General features: G+C 40.5%; 1 protein-coding gene across 16 annotated transcripts in view; it reads left to right on the top strand.

Moving 5' to 3' along the window:
- Positions 1-21,213, top strand: part of CLIP1 (CAP-Gly domain containing linker protein 1) — a 126,498-nt gene extending 105,285 nt beyond the window's left edge. For 11 of the 16 annotated variants that reach the window (XM_040443944.1, XM_040443952.1, XM_040443954.1 and 8 more), the window contains 7 exons: positions 8,820-8,872; positions 15,012-15,129; positions 15,214-15,364; positions 15,939-15,988; positions 17,862-17,867; positions 19,044-19,168; positions 19,485-21,213. In XM_040443944.1, the coding sequence (XP_040299878.1) occupies positions 8,820-8,872; positions 15,012-15,129; positions 15,214-15,364; positions 15,939-15,988; positions 17,862-17,867; positions 19,044-19,168; positions 19,485-19,710 (729 nt within the window). In that variant the 3' untranslated portion in view covers positions 19,711-21,213. The remainder of the gene's footprint in view (positions 1-8,819; positions 8,873-15,011; positions 15,130-15,213; positions 15,365-15,938; positions 15,989-17,861; positions 17,868-19,043; positions 19,169-19,484) is intronic. The other 5 variants (XM_040443946.1, XM_040443950.1, XM_040443958.1 and 2 more) reach the window with 1 other exon arrangement.
- Positions 21,214-21,753: the final 540 nt, after the last annotated feature.

The raw sequence follows: 21,753 nt of genomic DNA, 5'->3' as shown, positions 1-21,753 counted from the left end.
TTTTCTTCTCTCCTGCCCAATGTGGGGCTCTAACTCACAACCCAAGACCAAGAGTCACATGTTCTACTGACTGAGCCAGCCAGGTGCCCCAAGGCAACACCATTTTTAGCTTGTCCTGTTTTATTTTGGAAAACAGTGGTTATTAGCCATCGTAATTGTAATCTGGTCTCCAGATACTTCTGGGCAAGTAGGGCTGAGTGAAGCTGATCACAGAATCTTTCTCCTTCGATACCTAATGAAGTGAACACACTCTTCTATTAAAAAATGTCTCCAGGAAAATCTCTCCAGCAAAGCCAATCGGCTTCATGCTTTCAGTAAACATTAAAATTTGGCAACCAAGAAAAGAAACAAGATGGTGGTTTGACTCTGTTGACACTGTTCCCAGTGGTAAGAGAAAAGGAAATGTGTAGCAAAATCCTGAGAATTTTTATTCTGCTTCTCTCCATCCTTGTGCCCAGTCCAGTTTAGGGAAAATTAGATGGAAGAGGTGAATGGTCCAAACAGTCACAGAACAATCTTTGAGGCTAGAAGTTCTCTTTGACCATCTCAGAATTTTACCAGAGGCAGGAAGAATTGCTGGGTGTCATTTTCCATAGTGAGTCTAGTCAAGAGAGTGGCTTAAGTAAAAGGATATGGAGGAGGGGGTTCCTCTCAAATGATAATGAATCCACAGGAGGGGAGTCCAGGTGAGTCCTCTACTCAGGAATGTCCTCAGGGAACCCTGTCCTTCCTTTCTGCTCTTCTTTCTGCTACCCTTACTGCACATAGATGGTCACGGGGCATTGGTGAAACTTTGCTGGAGGAAGTCGGGGAAATCCAAAGTGGGGAAGGGCAGAAAGGCCTTCTCTTTACGTGATTTTGTCTTTCAGCTTGGAGAGGAAATCTCCTATCCCTGTAATAGTGTCCCATAATCACCTCCAGCCATAAATGAGGCTGCCTTCCCATCTTTGGGAAGGGAAGGCAACGGAGATGAGACTAGATGTTAAAAAGACAATTTTGCGTCTGCCTGAGACTGAAGCCCGAGGACACACTGCCGTGGGAATAGGATTACCTTTGTTCAGAGGGGGCACTAAAAGAAAAGTCCATGGAAGAGACCTCCAGCCCAGATGCTGTATATCCCCTTCACTGTGCTCCCTCCCTCCTTGCCCTCCAGCTATAGACATGTATAGACTGCAGTGCCCAGATTTTTCCGTGGTAGCTTGGAGATGAAGATTAAAGGTCTCAGATAAAATAGGAAGGGTGTCAGGGAAAATTAATTTGCATCACATATGAGCAAACAGACGGTCTCAGTAGAGCTGCCCACAGTAAGATGAACACTTGAATGCCTATCGTACTGAAAGAAGAAAAAAGAAAAGAAAGGAACACAGGAATCCAAAGAAATGAGGAATTCAGGCCGCGAGAAAGCATTACCCAGAGTGGAATATTGCTTTGTGTTCTATAAAAACGCCAGTGACTTAAATAAAGCGGGTGTTCAAAGAAGAGATGACACAAGTGGAACAGAGAACGTGACAAGTCAAGGAAACAAGTGAGGACCAAAACAGCACCGTGTCGGGACTGAAGTCAGAAACAGAGAAGAGCCTAATGAACATTTCTAAACATCTGGAGGGAAGGCTTGAGGTGGTTATAACAAAGAGGGAAACAGAGATACTAAAGAATAAGAGGAAAGGTGATAGCTTTGGAGGACAGAGATCATCTGAATGAATATAATTAACAACTTTGAAAACTCTGAAAGAGGGAATTCAACAGAATTCAGAAAGAAAGTGTTAGGAGGTAAAATAGGGAAATTTCCCCCGCGTGAAGAACTGAGTCTACATATAGGAAGGACAGTAGGGGGGCGCCTGGGTGGCTCAGTTGGTTAAATGACCGACTCTTGGTTTCAGCTCAGGTCATGATCTCACAGTTCGTGGGTTTGAGCCCTGTGTCGGGCTCTGTGCTGACAATGCACAGGCTGCTTGGGTTTCTATCTCCCTTTCTCTCTATAAACTTTATAAAAAAAAAAAAAGGGACATAGTAGGATGTAGGGAAACTCAATTAGAGAATCTTGGGTGAGGGAGGTGGTAGTGGTGGAGGAGGATATTGGTCCAAAGCAATTGACATAAAAAAAAATAACACTGGTTATTAATGAAATTTGAGAATATAGAGATAATTCTTGAGATGCCCAGGCAGGAAAGGCATATTCCTTATAAAAAGGTAAGAAAAAAAAAAAAAAAAAAAAGAGGGCGGTGGCACCCAGGTGGCTCAGTTGCTTAAGCATTCGACTTCAGCTTAGGTCATGATCTCACGGTTTGTGGGTTTGAGCCCCTCATCTGGCTCTGTGCTGACAGCTCAGAGCCCGGAGCCTGCTTTGGATTCTGTGTGTTTCTCTCCCTCCCCTGCTTGTGCTGTCTCTTTCTCAAAAATAAATAAACATTTAAAAAAAATGAAATGGTCTCCTTTCCTGAAAACGGAGGTATTTTTAAAAAATATACTAACAATAAAATGAAAAGGTAAAAAAAAAAAAACCCAACCCACAACCCAGTGCAGCCACATTGAATGCGAGAAAACTGTGCCACAGTGTTCCCAGAGTTCTGAGGGATAGAAAATAGGATCAGGAGTGTCCTATCCTGGCAATTATTCACAGATGAAAGGACAGGTAGATGTTTTCAAAAAACATCTGAAAAAATATCATGAAAGAACTCAGAAGCTATGGCATCTATGAATCCTTCTGAAAAGTAGCTGCTTGCTGATAAAATCTGGCCACGAATCAAAATACAGGACTTATCTAAAGAGAAATTGTGGCAAAAGGACTAGTACTGGTGTGAGCACTAAATGCAAGTAAGTAGACAACTAAGCTAACAGCTCAGGGAGCTACAGGTATGGAATAGAATTGTGTTTTAACTTTATTTGGAAATTATTTCAAACTTTGCAAAAAAAATTATAAAAATAGAACACAGAATACTCAAATTCTCTAAGGACTTGTTTTTACCTTAACCAAAGTGCAGTTACCAAATTCAGGAAGTTTTAACACTAGTATTCAATGTACAGGCCATTTTCCTGTTCAGGCAGTTGTCCCAGTAAATGACGTTTATAGTTTTTCCCCATCTCTGGTTCAGTATCCAGTCCAGGATCATGCATTTCTTTCTCCCTTCCCCTCCCTTCCCCTTCTTTTCTTTTTCAAAACTATATTTATTTTTAAAGCAAGAGAGAGCACAGGTTGGGGAGGGGCAGAGAGCAGGAGAGAGAAAGAATCCCAAGCAGGCTCCACACCCAGCGTGGAGCCCGACATGGGGCTTGAACTCACGAGCAGAACTGTGAGATCATGCATGACCTGAGCCGAAATCAAGAGTCAGACTCTTAACCGACTGAGCCACCCAGGTGCCCCCAGGATCATGTATTTCATTCACTGACTTCAGTCTCTTCTCATTTTCTTTATCTGGAATGCTGCTTCTGCCTTTTTTCAGTCAAAATTTTATGACTTGACTCTTTTTTCTTTTAAAGAACAGGCCAATGATGAGGTATAAAATTCTTCATTTTGGGTTTGTGATGTTTCATCACGATGGTTATACATTTTTAGCAGGAAGATAATTGATGTTGTATCCTTCCAAGAGTCATGTGATGTTGCTTTATCCCATTTATTGGTGGTGTTAATTTTGATCATTGAGTGTAAGTTTAAAATATTTGCAAGGTAAAAAGAAAAAAAGGAAAGAAAAAGAAAAAACATAGACAAATATAAAGAGAGAAGATGTCTAACAAAATTTGAGGTGGTAGAGTGGAAAGAAAATGGAATAAAGCAACCACGAATAAAAATTAGAGACTAATTGACATGTGTGGGCACTGTGTAAAAAGAATTACTTCATACGTATTGGCCTCGCTCAGTCACAGTCCCCCGCCCTATGGCCACACAATCAACAGCATTCTTGACAAAGAACCATCCTATCCATGTGTGTGTGTATTAGAAGATACAAATATATTCATATACATATATATTTATATATACATACATATATATATATGTGGTTACAACAGGTTTTTAGGATACAAGGTTTAATAGACAAAAGTCAGTCATTATGTATCAGCAATGAGCAAGTGGAGTTTGAAATTGAAAACTTAATACCATTTACATAAGCACTCCCCAAAATGAAATACTTAGGTAAGTTTAATAATGTATGGACAGCATCTGAGGAAAAACTACAAAACTGTGATGAGCAAAATCAAAAAAGAATGAAATAAATGGAGATATCCTTTGTTCATGGATAGATACTCAATACTGTCAAGATATTGACTCTTCCCAACATGATCTATAGATTTAACACAATTCCAGTCAAAATCCCAACAAGTTCTTTTGTGGATATTGACAAACTGATTCTGTAGTTTATATGAAGAGGTTAAAGACCCCAAATAACCAACTCAGTATTGAAGAACAACAAAGTTGAAGGATTGACACTACCTGATTTCAAGACTTAGTATAGACAAATAGGTCAATGGAATACAGAGCTCAGAAATAGACTCACATAAATATAGGCAACTGATCTTTGACAAAGGAGGAAAGGCAATACAATGGAACAAAGATTGTTCAACAGATAGTGCTGGAACAAGTGGATGTCCATATGCAAAAAGGTGAATCTAGACACAGGTGCTACCTCTTTTGTGAAAATTAAGTTGAAATGGATCATAGACCTAAATGTAAAATGCACAGCTATAAAACTCCTAGAAAATAAAATCAGGGAAAACGTAAATGACCTTGGGTACACTGGTGACTTTTTAGGTAAAAGACCACCAAAAGCATGATCCACAAAAAAGGATTGATAAGCTGGACTTTAATGAAATTAAAAACTTTGTTAAAGACAATGTGAAAAGAGAATGAGAAGGTAAGTCACAGATTTGGGAAAAATATTTACAAAAGACACTCCTGATGAAGGACCGTTACTCAAAATATACAAAGAACTCTTAAAACTCAACAATAAGAAAATGAATAACTCAGTTACAAAATGGACAAAAGTCCCGAATAGACACACCACCAAAGAAGATACATAGATGGCAAATAGCATTTGATAAGTTGCTCAACATCATACGCCATTAAGGAATTGTGAATTAACAATGAGATGATATGATACAACTATCAGGATGGCCCAAATCGAAAACATTTGGCAACACCAAATGCTGGTGAAACTGTAGAGTAACAGGAGCTCTGATTCGTTGCTGGTAGCAGTGCAAAATGGTAAAGCTGCTTTGGGAAGACAGTTCAGCAGTTTCTTACGAAACTAGACATACTGTTACCATAAGATCCAGAAATGGTGCTCTTTGGTATTTACCCAAATGAACTAAAAATATAATCCACACAATATCCTGTGCATAAGTGTTTATTACAGATTTATTCACAGTTATCAAAACTTGGAAGCAACCAAGATGTCCCTCAGTAGGTGAGTGGATAAATAAAAACTATGGTCATCCAGATGATGGAATATTACTCAGCACCCAAAAGAAATGGCCTGTTAAGCCATGGAACCACATGGAGGAATGTTAAATGCATATTACTAAGTGAAAGAAGCCGATTGGAAAAGGCTACATATTGTATGGTTCCAAAGATATGACATTCTATCAAAAGCAAAACTATGGAGACATTAAAAAGATAGTGGTTGTTAGGGAATAAGGGAGGGGGGAGGGAGTTATGAATAGGGAGAATACTAAAGATTGTTGGGGCAGTGGCACTACTTTGGTCATACTACAAGGGTGGATACATGTCTTCATATATTCATCAGAACTCAGAGAATGTACAGCACCAAGAGTGAACCTAATGAAAACAATGAACTTTGGGTATTAATGATGTGTCAATGTATGTTCAGTGCTTATAACAAATGTACCACTGTGGTGTGGGATGTTGATAATGTGGGAGGTTGTGCGTGTGTGGGGGCAGGGAATGTATGGGAAATGTTGATACTTTCTGTTCAATTTTGCTATGAACCTAAAACTCTCTAAAATATAAAATTTATTAATTGTAAAAAAGTATGTAATTTACCCGTAATAACATTAAATGTAAATGGATTAAACACTGATTAAAAGAGGGTTGGCAGAGATTGTCAGGATGAATTTTTTAAAATCATGATCTAACTATTTAAGATTATATAAACTAATGTTTATAAGAGACACAGCATAGATTCAAAGACAGAAATGGGTTCAAAATAAAAGGACGGAGTAAGATATTACATGCCAACAGTAACCAAAAACAAGTTGGAGTGGCTATACTAATATCAGACAAAATAGGCTTTTGAGACAAAACTTTTTACCGAAGACAGAGAAAGATATTTTATAATAAAAAAAATCAAAATAACAATTATAAATATATATGCATCTAATAATAAAGCCCCAAAATATGCAAAGCAAAACTTGATAGAATTAAAGGAGGAAAGACAATTCAGCAATAAAAGTTAGAGACTCCAATACCTTATTTTGGTAATAGATGGAACAATAGCAACTTGTTGAGAGAAGATCAACAAGGAAATAAAAGCTTGAACAACACTATGAGTCAGCTAAACCTAATAGTCATCTATAGACTACTCCACCCGAGAGGAACAGAATATACATTCTTCTCAGGCACACATGGAACATTCTCCAGGAGAGACCATAAAATAAGTCTCAGTGAATCTAAAAGGATTGAAATCATGTGAAGTAGGTTTTGGCTTGTGCGATTCAAAAATGTCAAGGCCGGGGCACCTGGGTGGCTCAGCCGGTTAAGCACCCAACTTCTGCTCAGGTCATGATCTCATGGTTTGTGAGTTTGAGCACTACATCAGTCTCTGGAGCCTGGAGCCTACTTCACATTCAGTGTCTATCCCTCTCTCTGCCCCTTTCCAGCTTACACACTCTCTCTTTCAAAAATAAACGTTAAAAAAAATTCAAAAGGAGCCCCTGGGTGGCTCAGTCCGTTAAGCGTGTGACTTTGGCTCAGGTCATGATCTCACGGTCTGTGGGTTCAAGCCCTGTGTCGGGCTCTGTGCTGACAGCTCAGAGCCTGGAGCCTGCTTCGGATTCTGTGTCTCCCTCTCTCTCTCTCTCTACCCCTCCCCTGTTTGCACTCTGTCTCTCTCAAAAATATTTAAAAAAAAATTTTTTTTAATTCAAAAATGTCAAAGCCACAAAAGGGAAGAATGAGGAATGAGTTAGGTTAAATCTGACCTACTAAATGAACTTATTATCCTAGATTGGATACTGGACCAGAAGAAGAAAAAAACATTTCCTTTAAAAAAATCACTACCGTAAGCATTCCAAACTTCTGTGGAAATTCAGGCACAATTACTCCCTCCAAGAAAGAGGGGGACTCTCTCCGTAACTTGTTCTTGAAAGCGTTGAATGATTTTTCAGATGTTTATTAATCATTTGTATTTTCTCTCTTGTGAATTACCTGTTTTTATCCATTTATCCTCACTGTAGGTATTTCTCAGTCTGAAGTCTCATTGATTTTTTTTCTTCTGTTTTAATTTTTAAATTATAAAACAGCTTGTTTAAAAAATAAATTGTATAGGGGCACCTGGGTGGCTCAGTCAGTTGAGCATCCGACTTCGGTCAGGTCATGATCTCTTGGTTTGTGAGTTCAAGCCCCACGTCAGGCTCTGTGCTGACAGCTCAGAGCCTGGAGCCTGCTTCAGATTCTGTGTCCCCCTCTCTCTTCGCCCCACCCCTGCTTGTGCTCTCTCTCTGTCTTTCAAAAATGAATAAACATAAAAAAAATTTTTTAATAAAATAAAAAATAAACTGTATAAATGGGCATAAAGGAAAAAAGGCCCTTTCATCTCCGCTTCCCACTCTCCAGATGTTCTCCCTCTTATTTTAGTTTTTAAAGCTTGTCTCCCACCCTTATTCTCCTTCCTTGCACTCTTTAAAAATTTCTAAATATTTTTTGTGAATTACTCGTGGAACAAAAGCATACATCTTTAATAGACTAGGAAAACAGAGTTTGCAGTGGAAAAACTGTATGTTAACCTCAATAGATTTTGTGATAAGTGTAATTTTAGGTTCAACACACACGTTTATGTCTATTTAAGAACTTTAAAATTCTGAAGATCTCATAGCAAAGCATAGATATAATTAATACATAATCAGAAATAAGATCATAAACTACATGCAGTGAGCTAATAGCTTAAATTCTGGGCTGTTGGAAACCGTTCCATAGTCTTTGGTGTTATCCTTTGATTTGGAAAAGAAAGCACACAGGAATGTGTTCACCTGTGTGGAACACAGCTTTCACAAGTGTGAGCTGAAATTGATATGTCACATAATAAACTCTGCATGGTTCGGATTGGGGGGGGAGGGGTGAGTCATCTCTCACAGGATTAACTAACTGAACCTTTTGCATTTATCTGTCATAGAATAATAGAATTATAGAAGTGAACACCCCTTAGAACATCTCTTCTAACTTCCTTACTTTATGGGTGAAAAACTAATGCCTGGAATGTGGTAGACGTGAAATGAGGCCCATACGGCATAAACAGCCTGTTCCCAGCCATCCAGGAGTTAGTGACACTTGATCTGTGTGATTTCAGTGAAGGAGCCAGCACGTTAACAGCGAAGCTTTCACTCGTTCATTTAACAAATGAGCGAAACATTTATTGAATGTTGAAGATAGGGCATGTACCGAAGAAGGGGAGTCATTCAGGTCCTAAATGACTTGTAAATTAACGACTGTACATGATGTAGTAACCATTTGTTCTTTTTTCGTTGCCAGTGAGGAAGGCCAATTGCTTTAGCTGCCCTGGAGCCTGGGAATGTGACATGTGGAATGAGAAATAGGCCTCTCTGTGGACTTTTGTGACGAACTGAACTTTTTTGTGTGTGTTTTTTTCCAGCTAGAAGAAGAGAGATCTGTGCTCAATAATCAGTTGTTAGAAATGAAAAAGAGGTAGGCTTTCTTTTTGTGTTTATTGTTGTGTGTGTGTGTTTAATGAGGAAAATGTCAGAACATGACATGTATGGTGACTGTAGAAAACATGTCACCTCCTTATTGTTCACAAGATTGGATTGTGATGGTTTGGTGCTCATAACCGGTAAATGATGAAAATTTATTTGCAAAAGTCACAGTCTTAATTACAAAGACAAAGGACAGGTTAATATTTAAGCCGTGGTCTGTTGAATTTATTTAGAAATGTTCTAAAATCAGATTGTCTCATTATACCGCTGTTACCTCTTCTTTTCAGTAACTGAAAATGCTGTAATCTTATGTAGAGTAATTGATCTGCATATAAATACTGATTGCATTATATAAAAATTTGAACTTTTCAATAATAATGTGTTAGCATCAATTTGAATGTTTCTGTTTTCTAAGAAAGAGCTTTCTTCTCTGTTACTCTTTGATGATAATCAAATGATATTTAAATGGAAACCTTCCAGCACTTTGGAGTAAGGATAAATGGGGCCACAGAAATAACTGTTGAGAAGCCTGATGCTTACGTCTCTTGACAGTCTCTGTCTGCTCTTGTAAAATGTGCAGTTTGTGTCTAGAGAAATTCTGTGCTTTTACGCTGCGTGCCGGGCAGATGGGTGGGTGCTGTTGCCGAGAACCACAGCCCTGATGGTGGTTTGCTGAGTAGATGTGCGTCACGACAGTGACGTACCTTTCTCTTATTGAAAACAGAACTAAACATAATTCTTTAGGAAGAGCTTAATCAAGAATTCATCCACGCTCCTGCAAAGTATTTTATTATTCTTTCTGGTCGGGAAGAGGAAGTTTCTCTCCCTGACCACTGACACACTCTGACACACACTGACACACACACACACACTGACACACTCTGCCAGTGTTTTACTCTGGCAGTCTGCTCCTGCTAGCATGGCGGTGGCTTAGGAATTGAGGGCTTTCTGTAGCCCACACAGATATTGGGGTCCACAAGAAGCGTTCCGAAGGACATTAGGCTTCAAGTCCAGGAGTGCCTTTCCTCCTTTCTTGTTTAATTAAGAAATACTTAGATTCATTCTTACCTAAAGTCTCCTACCGGAATGCACACAGAATGCATCACTGCCCCCACCCCGTCCTTGAGTAGGCAGCCAGCTCTGCGAGGGTGGGCCTCAGGAGATTTCCATTTTACATAAATAAGGCTCCATTTCTTTAAAGAGAACCTCCTTATGCAGTTATCAAGGATATGTGAAAAAAAAATTGATAGGGCTCGTTCCTGTCACATTCTGCCAGGAGAGCATGGGAAAAATGGGCTGGTGTAAGGAAGCAAGTACTGACATTATCCCTTTGTGTTCACAATTCACAAACTTAATCTCAGGACAACCCCGCAAAATATATGGTGGGGCCTGCATTTATAAAGGGTGAAAGTAGAGCCCAGAATGTTAGGCAACTTAGCCAAGAACCCAGATGCAAGCGTAAGACAGAGGGTGTCAGATGTTTATGCTGGCTCTTTTCTCACTGTACATTTATTTATTGTTAATTTTAAATCTTTTTTTTTTTTCCTTTAAAGAATAAAGCTGCTATGCTTCGTTAGTCTTTTCCATGTGACTTTAAATTACATGCCTTTCAAAATGTGAGCAGGCCTGTGACTTTTTTCTTGGCTTAAAAAGGTAGAACAAGTTTGGGGCTTGTTAAGGCCACTTCTTAATTCACCATCTTTGCTCCCATTTTAATTCCTGGATAAGTTTAGGAGAATGTCTCCTGAAAATCACTCTTTATATCAATAAATGCTGATAAACATGGTAATTGTTTCTGAAAGTGAAAATTTTGAAAACCTAACTTACCCTATTTAGCGCTGTTTTTTGGTCAAATTAATGCTCATGGAAAGTTGTGTCTATTTCTGAAATCTGAATGCAGATCTATTTTAGCTAATAATTTGGGCCCTTAAGTGTCCTCTACTTCTCATTAAGTAGTAGGGTTCTTGTTATGTTGCATTTTTAAAGCTTGCCCAGTAACACTGTAAGGTCTTTGCTTCATTGCTAGAATTTATTTCTTAGGTAAGTAGTAAGGAAAGAATCTGGGTAATATGTTCCCTGGAAGGGAAAGGCCCTTAGAGCCGTTCTTTCACACCGTGTTTATCTTCCCTTCTTGATACGTTAAGTGTCCTCTAAAAGCCAGTGTGATAATGGATTCCTATGTAGATCTGTGTGTGTAATAGTTAAGTAAATTTAGCATGGAGTACTGAAAAGAATTTGATAACGCTCTTAATTTAAGTCTGGAAAGTACTTAAATCATAAAGATATTTGCAATGTAGTTGTTGACGCAAGAACTGAGATCTTAGTCAAGGGATTAATTCAGAAGTGATCATTGAACATACATAGTCAAGATAGTCTGTAAGTGTGGCATTGAAATGGTCATTGTATTGAAGTGCAGAATTTAACTTCTGACCCTGAGGCACAGACTGCTTCTCGTTCAGTAGTGTAGGGTCTTCCTGTATTTGCTATGGTTTTTTGGTACCTAAACATTAAATTGCAAGCAATCTGTAGTTCAGGCTTTTCTCTTCACTTAAAAATACAATCGTTATTTTGGAAGCTGGTTTCCAAGTCGGGTGGACCTCTTTCAAACCAGGCTCCAAGATACTTGACCCAGCAGAGCCAACCTCGAATTGCTCTAACTGACCGAAGTGGACAAGTGTGCTCCCCTGTCCACTAAAGCCGACAGCAGATTTGGGAACATGTTTGGCCTCCCTCCCTTCTCTAGGCTTTTTGATGTCAAAGCAGGGACTCTGGAGCTCAAATGTTAGATGTGGACTTCTTGGAGTCAGAATTAATTCTGTTAGAGTAAATGCGGGATAAATGTCAGGAATGGAAACTGGTTGGCGACCCCGTCTGAGAGACCGGGTCTGAAGCGGTCCCGTGCTACTCCAGCTCGTTAAGCTCAGTGTGGGTTGCTGACTGTCTGACTGTCTCGAGCTTGCGCTACTTATCAATGCTCATTTCACCCTCTCTTTTCCCTTCCCTACTCCTGCTTCCTTTGCTCTATCTGTGTGTCTTTAATGGTAAGACTAAAGAAAGTCTATCCACGTTATAATAAATAAATTTCATATATTTTTAGTAAAACAACTTGTTGTATATATTTTTTGGCTGCCTTTGTCCCTCTGTGTCTTGCTTTTGTTTTGTAAAATATTCCTAGCAGCATACACACACACACACACACACACACACACACACACACACCGGTTTTAGATCTATATACAGCAAAGAGCTTCAGTGAAAATTTAGTTCTCCTTACATTACCTGCATTTCTTTTCATGTTTCTAATGTTTGGTCCTTGCTATTTTGCATTTTTTAAGCTTGCCCAGTTACACTTTAAGGTATTTGCTTCATTACTAGAATTTATTTCTTAAATAAGTAGTAAGGAAAGAATCTGGGTAATATGTTCCCTGGAAGGGAAAGGTATCTGGCCCTTAGAGCCGTTCTTTCACACCGTGTTTATCTTCCCTTCTCGATACCTTCAGCAGCACCAAGTCCTTCTAGCCAGCATGGCTTCAGAGTGTAGCACAGGCGCTCCTGTCAGTGTGGTTTGTGACTCACATGTCAGTAACGTTGGCATATATGGTTTAATTTCGTCCCTCTTGGTTTGCACAGTGGGATTAGGGCTTGGAAATAGCCCGAGAAGCCAGCAGTGAAGACCGGCCATGAAGACAAGCTGCCAAAGGCTATTTGTCCTGTCATTTGATGTATAAATCACAAGGCAGATCCCTCTCCTAACCATGTGTCTCTTGACAACTTGTCCAAGACACATTCAGCCTGCCATCTTCTTCGAAGGCGGCCTCACTTAGGGATCGTGTGTACGTGAGAAGCAAAGATTCCCGTACCTTTTACCTTCTATCATCTGCTGGTGTCTTTGTCCCTCCCTGCCACAAAGACTCTGTGAGATTCTGGTTGCCTAGAGTTCTGATTATAGAAGAACTTAAATCTGTTCACCAACCCCCATATCCTGGTGTTTTTCAGTAAAAACAGTAAAACTACATTTTTCAAATTGGAGTTGGATTTCTCACCAAGTGAAGCTCTTGAAATAGTTTCTACAATGGAAGAAACTACCAAATAAGTTTAATTAAAACTTCAGGAGCCCAGGATTTTGTGGATAACTGTGGATAACATCAGATATTTACTTTCCAGGTGGAAGAATACCTATATATTCCTCCCATTGAAATCTTTGCTTTGTTTTAACCTAAGGAAGACCCTATTTCCTAGCGAGGTATTCCTCACTTAGTAATTTAACAGTAATTTAACAGTAATTTAACAGTAATACCCATACCCACCCCCTCTCCAGTGTTCATATCATGCTTGGGTGTTGAATTCAAGAAATTTCTGTAAGTCTCAGATTCTTTTCTTACTACTTATTCTGGACTATAAGTGTAAGCCACACAATGAGATAAATGCAACACTTATATTTTCATCTTTGTGTAGAATTTCAATTTACCATAAATCATGAGAATTCTGTAATTCGTGTGCCGGATATCTTGGGTCTCACTAACCAGACATACATTCTGCCATTTCTAACCTGGGCCTCAGTTTCCGACTTTTCCAGTCAGTTCTCAAACAGACTGAACCATGTGACATGCCCGTGTTTACCCCGTCCCTCCTTCTAGAACCGGGAGGGATTTGACTTCTTGTTCTTGAAGTTTTGGACTCACAGGTGATCATCTACATTAATGCAGTGTTGTAGGTTGGAGGGTCTGAGGACTAGCTGGGAATTTCTTCCAGTCATGTTTTTTCTAAAAATTTTTGTGAAACAAGGACTTTTTTTTTCCCTCTTGTTTCACACTGCATGTAATTTTTTAAAACTTTTTTTATTTAAAAATTTTAGATTTACAGAAGAGTTGCAGAGGCAGTACAGAGAGTTCCCACATACCCATCACCCCACATCCCCTGACACACACACATTGCACACTCCCTGGACATTGGTCCAGACTGAGAAAGTAATGTTAGTTCAGTATGCTTAGCCAGACTCCAGACTCTGTTCAGATTTCCCCAGTTTTTCCACGAATGTCTTGTTCCTCTTCTGGGATTCAGTCTAGGAAACCACACTGCATTCAGTGGTCATGCCTGCTCAGCTTCCTGCAGTCTGTGACAGTTCCTCAGTCTTTGCTGGTCTTTGTGGCACTTTCTGAATGCATATAATTTTTGCAACAAAAATTTAGATACACACACGTAAACACAGAGTAGCCTGCCCTGCTGGGTTATATCTATTGTGTCTTGCCCTCCTTCCCTGTCTTCATCTTTCCCTTCTTTTTCCCACCCCTTGACTCCAGGATAAATGTTTCTGTCTCCTTAAGACCTGGTCCCCCTCCCTCTGCTGACAGACAAATTCGGAGTCAGGCTGAGAACTTGAACCAAGTGCTCTGCCCGTCTCCCTCCACACTCCCCCTGTGCTTTCATTCTACACCCGGAAATCCATGTTAACATTTCTGTCCCAGCCTTTATGTAATTACCTGTCATTTCTATGAGCAACTTAATGTCCTTTTCAGATTCTGTGGATGAAAAGTAATAATCCTTCAGTATGAATAGCAGTAATAATCTTTGCTACTGTTTTGGCCCATGAGATCTCAAAAATACATTCTTGGAAGTTGCTAAAAGTAACAAATTAGTGAGAACCAATTGATACCTCCAGCATAAAACTGCTCTGCATGACATCCGTGTATAATCGCTTTGCATGTGTGTATTTTAATTGTTGTTATTGCTTGGTAATAATTTATTCAAAAAGTAACAGAATTCAGCTGGGGTGGGGGTTAGATTTTTAAAAGAATTCTTTGGGGGTACAACAGTCTTGTTCTGTTTTTTTGTTTTGTTTTTTTAAATTCTACCTCTTCCAAAGTTATTAACATGTTTCTTTAAATTCAAATGGATACAATGATATGCAGATTCTGGCATGTCTATGCATAGGTAAACTTGTTCTCCCTCACAGTGAGTAAAATTTCAAGTAAAATTTTGCAAGCATAATAGCCTTAACCCCCTTTTAAACTTCCCCATGATACTTTTTTCTTTACATTAACTGAAGTTAATTGCGTGTTTGTCATAGGGCAGTTGGACGCTGACCGCTCTCTCGGTTGATTTGTGGAATTTTTAACTCTTTGGTCTTTTAGAGAATCCAAGTTAATAAAAGAAACCGATGAAGAAAAAGCTTCCTTGCAGAAATCCATCAGCATTACTAGTGCCTTACTCACCGAAAAGGATGCAGAGCTGGAAAAACTGAGAAATGAGGTAGAGTACCGCCTGCGGCCTCTTTCTGTTCCCGCCGCCTCTTTCTGTTCCCGCGCGAGCCTCAGCTCACCTGCTGTGTTTCAGGTCACGGTGCTCAGGGGAGAGAGCGCCTCCGCCAAGTCCTTGCACTCAGTCGTCCAGTCTCTGGAGTCCGACAAGGCGAAGCTTGAACTCCAGGTAAAGAACCTGGAGCTTCAACTCAAAGAAAACAGGAGGCAGCTCGGCAGCTCCTCAGGTAAAGTGCCGGCCGCCTCCTGCAGCTGAGCCGTTCCTAGTGAGGTGCCCTGGGATGGCAGCTGTTGCGCCGCCCCCTGCCTCGGCCCGTCTGCCTTTGGCTCTCCTCCCATTGACGCAGATGAGGGTCATGACACAGGTCCTCTGCTCAGGGACGTGCCTGCCATCCCCACCTCTGAAATGTTGGCAGCAATAGAGGACGTGAGTGACGGCTGGCCTCGCGGTCGCAGCCGTGGGCTCTGAAATGCGCTGCGGTAAAAGGGAACAGAGGTGGCCCCTTCGTGAGCACGTGCTACTTGCTTGCTACTTTAACTTCCGGGTGGGTGTGATGGGCGCCCTCACCAGCCGTGGGCCAGCACGGCGGAGAACACCGAGGGGGTAGGGCCAGCATCTGGCTAGATCCCTTAGGGCTCCGGATGTGGGACAGGAACCCATGAACTGTTCTCAGAGAGGCACATTTGGGAATTTCACTTGAAAATACGTGTCTATCACTGGCCCGTTTGTTACAGTAACTCAGGAAAACAAGATTGCAATTTTTGTAAAATCCCCCCCTCCCCCCCTTTCTTTGATATAAGGTAATACTGATACTCAGGCAGAAGAGGATGAAAGAGCCCAGGAGAGTCAGGTAATATTCCTTTCCTTTGCGTGGCTTGCTTGACATTTTTTTTAGTTTTTATTTTTTAAAGTTAATTTTGAGAGAGAAAGCACAAGTTGGGGAGGAGCAGAGAGAGAGAGAGAGGGGGAGAGAGAGAATCCCAAGCAGGCTTTGCACTGTCTGTCCAGAGCCCACCACGGGGGGGGGGGGGGGGGGGGGGGCGCGGCTCAAACTCACGAACTATGAGACCATGACCCGAGCGGAAATCACTCAACCGACTGAGCCATCCAGGTGCCCCTTACTCACTGTTTTGTTTGGTTTTGTTTTTTAATTTTTTTTAAGTTTGTTTATTTTTGAGAGAGCACGAGTGGTGGAAGCTCAGAAAGAGAGAGAGGAAGACAGAGGAGCCAAAGCAGGCTCCACACTGTCAGCATGGATTCTGATGCGGGGCTTGAACTCATGAAACCATGAGGTCATGACCTGAGCCAAAGTCAGATGCTTAACTGAGGCACCCAGGGGTCCCTACGCACTGTTGTTAAAAACCACTTAGGCTTTTGCATACATAATACATTCATATGGTGTAAACAATAAATAATAGTAAAAGTATATATGGTAGAAAGTCTCACTCCAAACACCATCTCTCTTCTCAGTTCCCAGACCTCCAAACAGGGAATCACTCTTATTAGTATCTTCAACAAATCTTTTCAGAGATTTAAGAACATGTCCTATCCTTTTTTTTTTTTTTTTAACACAAATGGTGGCATATTACATAATCTGGTCTTTTTTTATTGCTGTATAGTATGCATTATGTGGATGTACTATAATCAGTTCCTTGTCAGCTGACAGGACATTTGGGATTTTTTTTTAAATCTTTTTAGGTGTATTATGAACAATGCTATAATGAATTATCTTGAATATCTGTCATTTTGCAGATATACTAGTATTTTTCTAGGATAGATTCGTAAAAGTAGAATTACTCGGTCAAAAGATTCCTTGCTCCTCTTGACCTTAAAAAGACAGAGTTCTTTTGTGTTAATTTTTTTAATGTTTGTTAATTTTTGAGAGAGAGGAACACAGAGTGTGAGCAGGGGGCAGAGAGAGGGAGACAGAATCAGAAGCAAGCTTCCGGCTCTGAGCTGTCAGCACAGAGCCCGATGTGGGGCTCAAACTCAAGAATCGCAAGATCATGACCTGAGCCGAAGTCAGGTGCCTAACCAACTGAGCCACCCAGGTGCCCCAAAAAGACAGAGATCTTGAAAGCTGTTTCCCTAAAGCCAAAATTACCAAAACAGACTTAGCCTTAAAAAGGGATTATAAGGAGGCAAACTGTTTTGTATTTGGACATATAATTGCACATAGCAACTAACTTCCACCTTCAATTTTAGCACTATATGTTGGATATATTTATCCTGTTCAAAATTCAAAAGTACAAAAGCCAGCATGTTCATATTTATTTTACCATTCTTTTTTTTTTTTTTTTGAGAGAGAGAGCGTGAGTAGGGAAGGGGCAGAGAGAAAGAGACACACACACAGCATCTGAAGCAGGCTCCAGGCTCTGAGCTGTTAGTAAAGAGCCTGACACGGGGCTCGAACTCCAGAACCATGAGGTTATGACCTGAGCCGAAGTCGGACACTTAACCGACTGAACCACCCAGGTGCCCCCATCATCTTTAAATAAAAGCAAAGTTCAGTGAGTTTGTGATTTGCTTTAGTCATCTGCTATCTATCTCTTTTGAAAGATATGAAAGGATTCAACAGATGCACTGACTCCCCCTGGATAGTGTTGTCTGCTTAGTCTGTGTGTCCAAGAAGCATAGACTCCATTAACAGTGTTTTCTTTTCCCCTCTCCTTTCTGCTTCCATTTGTTTCATCTGCCGCTGCCAACACTTTTCTTCCAATCAGCAAATGGTTTGTTTTATGTTTCCTAATTTGTGAGCGTGTGTGTGTGTGTGTGTGTGTGTGTGTGTGTGTGGTTCCCCACTATACCTACATCCATTTTGTGGCTTTTTCTTCTTCCTGAATTGTAGCTCCTAACAGGGTAAAGTCTTAGAAAATGTAAGCCTCCCGTCAGTATTGGAAGGGGTATTCTGCAGAGAATCACAAAGCCAGTGATTGCTAGCTTTGTTTCGTAACTTGCCCCAGCAGGGGAATAAGGCCAAATATTTCTTTCTTTTTTTTTTTTTAATGTTTTTTTAATGTTTTTTTATTTTTGAGAGAGACAAAGACAGAGTGTGAGCAGGGGCGGGGCAGAGAGAAAGGGAGACAGAATCCGGAACAGGCTCCAGGCTCCAAGCTGTCAGCACAGAGCCTGACGCGGGGCTTGAACTCACAAACCGTGAGATCATGACCTGAGCTGAGGTCAGACGCTTAACCGACTGAGCCACCCAGGCGCCCCAAAGCCAAATATGTCTTTAAAACATGAAATACATAGTTTTTAATATTGTAAACTAGGACTTAGGTATTTAGAGTGATTGGACCTTTTTATTATAAGTAGAAGAGGGGAAAAAACATTTTGTTTTTAGAGCGCCCTTGATTTGAAAGATGTTAGGACAAGAGTGTCTCCTCCTGATGGTCACCTTGTTACCCCACTGCTCAGTGAATCTTGGTACAGGTGCTGGCCACACGTGTGCTACCGGGGCTCTGCCCTGTCACTGTGTGCCAGAGCGTCTCCTCAGCTGAAGGGAGCCGGAGCCCCCTCTTGAAAACACCTTCGTTTTGCTCTGAAGATGACGTTTGTTTACTGTGCCACCATGACCAATGAGTAAATGTTAAACGGTGGTCTGAGGAGAATTTCCGTGAACTTTTTCCAATCTACAGAACATCAAAGTTCTGCATCTGTTCTACAGTTCAATGGGACAGCTAATTGGTTCCGCTTTTTGTAGGGTCTTGCTGATGTCCATGTGTATATATAAAGCGTTTAAACGTGGGTTCAGGAATGGCCACTATCTCCCCCTCCTGTGAGTCCAGCACACCCTGTAGCCATAGCGTGAGAGTATACTTTCATACCACATCCATCCTCCAGCATACACACTTTAGACATTTGACACATCTGTTTCTCCCCCCCCCCCCCCCGGGACAAATCAGATTGATTTCCTAAATTCAGTAATAGTGGACCTTCAGAGGAAGAATCAAGACCTCAAGATGAAGGTGGAGATGATGTCAGAGGCAGCCCTGAATGGGAACGGCGATGACCTAAACAATTATGACAGGTATTTTATATTAAGCAATACTAACCACAACCTTAGCTCCATCTAAATAAAGGTTTTTAAAAGTAGGGTCCAGGGGATTGGAGAAATCATTGCCTTGTGGTTACTTGTCCACAAATGGAGTTACACAAATCTGGCAAGAGAATGATACACTGCGAATGGTTCGATGTGAAAATTCTAAATGTGGACTGTAGAACTTAACACTCAAGGCTCCCAGACGTGGCCATAACTCGTTCTTATTTTTTGTTGTGAGTGATACTGTCTCCTGAGTTTCTTCTTAAAGAGAGGAGTTTCTGATTATGCACGTTAACATTTGTAGCGATGACCAGGAGAAACAGTCCAAGAAGAAACCTCGCCTCTTCTGTGACATATGTGACTGCTTTGACCTCCACGACACAGAGGATTGTCCCACGCAGGCGCAGGTGTCAGAGGACCCCCCCCATTCCACACACCACGGCAGTCGGAGCGAGGAACGCCCGTACTGTGAAATCTGCGAGGTGTTTGGGCACTGGGCCACCAACTGCAACGACGACGAGACTTTCTGATGAAGCCCCGGCCCCTCCCCCGCGCCCCGCGCCTCCCCCGCACCGGCTCCTCCAGGCACCGGCTCCACCGGCACCGGCTCCACCCGCACCGGCGCGGAGGCAGCTGGACACCAGCATTGTGCGGCGGCCTTCAGCGGAACTCACGTTATTTTTGACCCCCGTCAACAAATCGAAGAGAATATTTTGATCTTCAGTACATCACCCTTTTAGTACCCCCCCCCCAGAAGTTAATAAATACTTAGTAGGTGAGATTTCACCTCTAATTTTGTCTTCTTGATTTTTAAAAGTTCTAACAAGACGTTGCACCAGATGCCATTACATTCACTGTCCCTAGGGAAGCCTCATAGAACAATTCCTACCCTTACAATACCTTATTTAAGTAACTTTAAATTATGCTGTTACTTTTCATATTTGCACTAAAATTTTTCCAGGCTGCATTTGTATATTTAGATGTTTTGGTTAAGCTTTGACACTGGAATGAGTTGGAAAAATGTGCCATTTTGCATTTTCATCTACTCACTTAAAGTATTTTATTCTTAAAGAAGTATCTGAGCTCTTTGCACTACCTGATGTCAGTAGTGCCTTTGTTTCAGGCTTGGTAATACTTAGATGTGATTATAAAATCATGAAACAGGTAACAGGAGGGGGAAGCCCCCAAACTGCTGTGGGGACATTTTATAATCTATATGCTGCACCTACTTACTCTACTGTGGTGTTTTGTTTATTGGTTTTTGCATAATTTCAGCTTCTATATATTATATGTATATATTTTTTAAAAATCTATATTTTGGGACAAAATACAATGTCTTTCTTTTCAGATTTTTACTTTTATGAAAAAGAAAACACATCAGGACATAATGGACTAGGCCCGAAGTGATATCACGTGGCTTTGCAACTAGTTTTTTTTTCCATTTTCATTTTGTTTCTTTATCAGATATAAATACCTGGGAGAATTTTCTCTAAATCTTTTTCTTTCTTCAGCAGATATCCCCAGCAGTCAGTTAATTAGATAATAAGCCACTATTAAAACACCTAAATTAACCAATCTACAACCTTTACAAGTTTTTTTTAAAACTGTTTTTAGATGAATGTACGATGAGAAATTCAACATTGATAATTTTGGATTTTCTTATCACAAAAAAATAAAATGAAGGACCTCAACCATCAGAAGTTTATCAACCAGTTTGAATCTATTTATCTCACTTGAATGTCTTCTACAATATGTAAAAAGTAATGTATCTTCCGTGCTACATGTATAGTAAGAACTTCTATAATTGTATATATGCCTTTGATGTATTTTTTCCCTCAAGATTATCAAATGTGTGTCTGACAAGTGAAAAATCTGTAATTAGTTAAAATTTTTGGTTATAAACATTATAATAGGAAGTGTTTCACAAACAAAATGTAAAGCAGTATTAAAATTTGAGCAAACGAGTGTTCTGTATCTACTTTAATAAATGGTTATTCTTTTTTGCCAGTGGTAGTAAACATATTCTTCCCAGGTTTATTTGTCATAATGTTTTCTTTTTCTTTAAATGAGTGAGCACTATAGATCCAAATAGTAATTTCTACTGCAGTCTTGTTGATAAACAGCTTTTAAGAAATTGTTATATCCTCATCTCAAAGCATCCTATGACCCACTTAAAATAAATACCTAACGGGGGCACCTGGGCGGCGCAGTCGGTTAAGCGTCCGACTTCAGCCAGGTCACGATCTCGCGGTCCGTGAGTTCGAGCCCCGCGTCAGGCTCTGGGCTGATGGCTCAGAGCCTGGAGCCTGTTTCCGATTCTGTGTCTCCCTCTCTCTCTGCCCCTTCCCCGTTCATGCTCTGTCTCTCTCTGTCCCAAAAATAAATAAACATTGAAAAAAATTTTAAAAAAAAGTTGTTATCCATTGCTATATCACACTGTATTACCTGACAAAAATATAAACGGCACCACGTAGCACCAACTACCTAATAATCCGTGATGTTTTGGAAAGAAACCCTGAAAATTGCTGTGATATTTAGCAAAATGATTACTGAACCAAACATTTGTTTTATGA

This window comes from Herpailurus yagouaroundi, unplaced genomic scaffold, assembly GCF_014898765.1.
Source record: "Herpailurus yagouaroundi ecotype Mexico unplaced genomic scaffold, PumYag 191, whole genome shotgun sequence".
Lineage (NCBI taxonomy): Eukaryota > Metazoa > Chordata > Mammalia > Carnivora > Felidae > Herpailurus > Herpailurus yagouaroundi.
The sequence above is the reverse complement of the archived record's forward strand: the minus strand, read 5'-3'. Positions and strand labels throughout refer to the sequence as shown.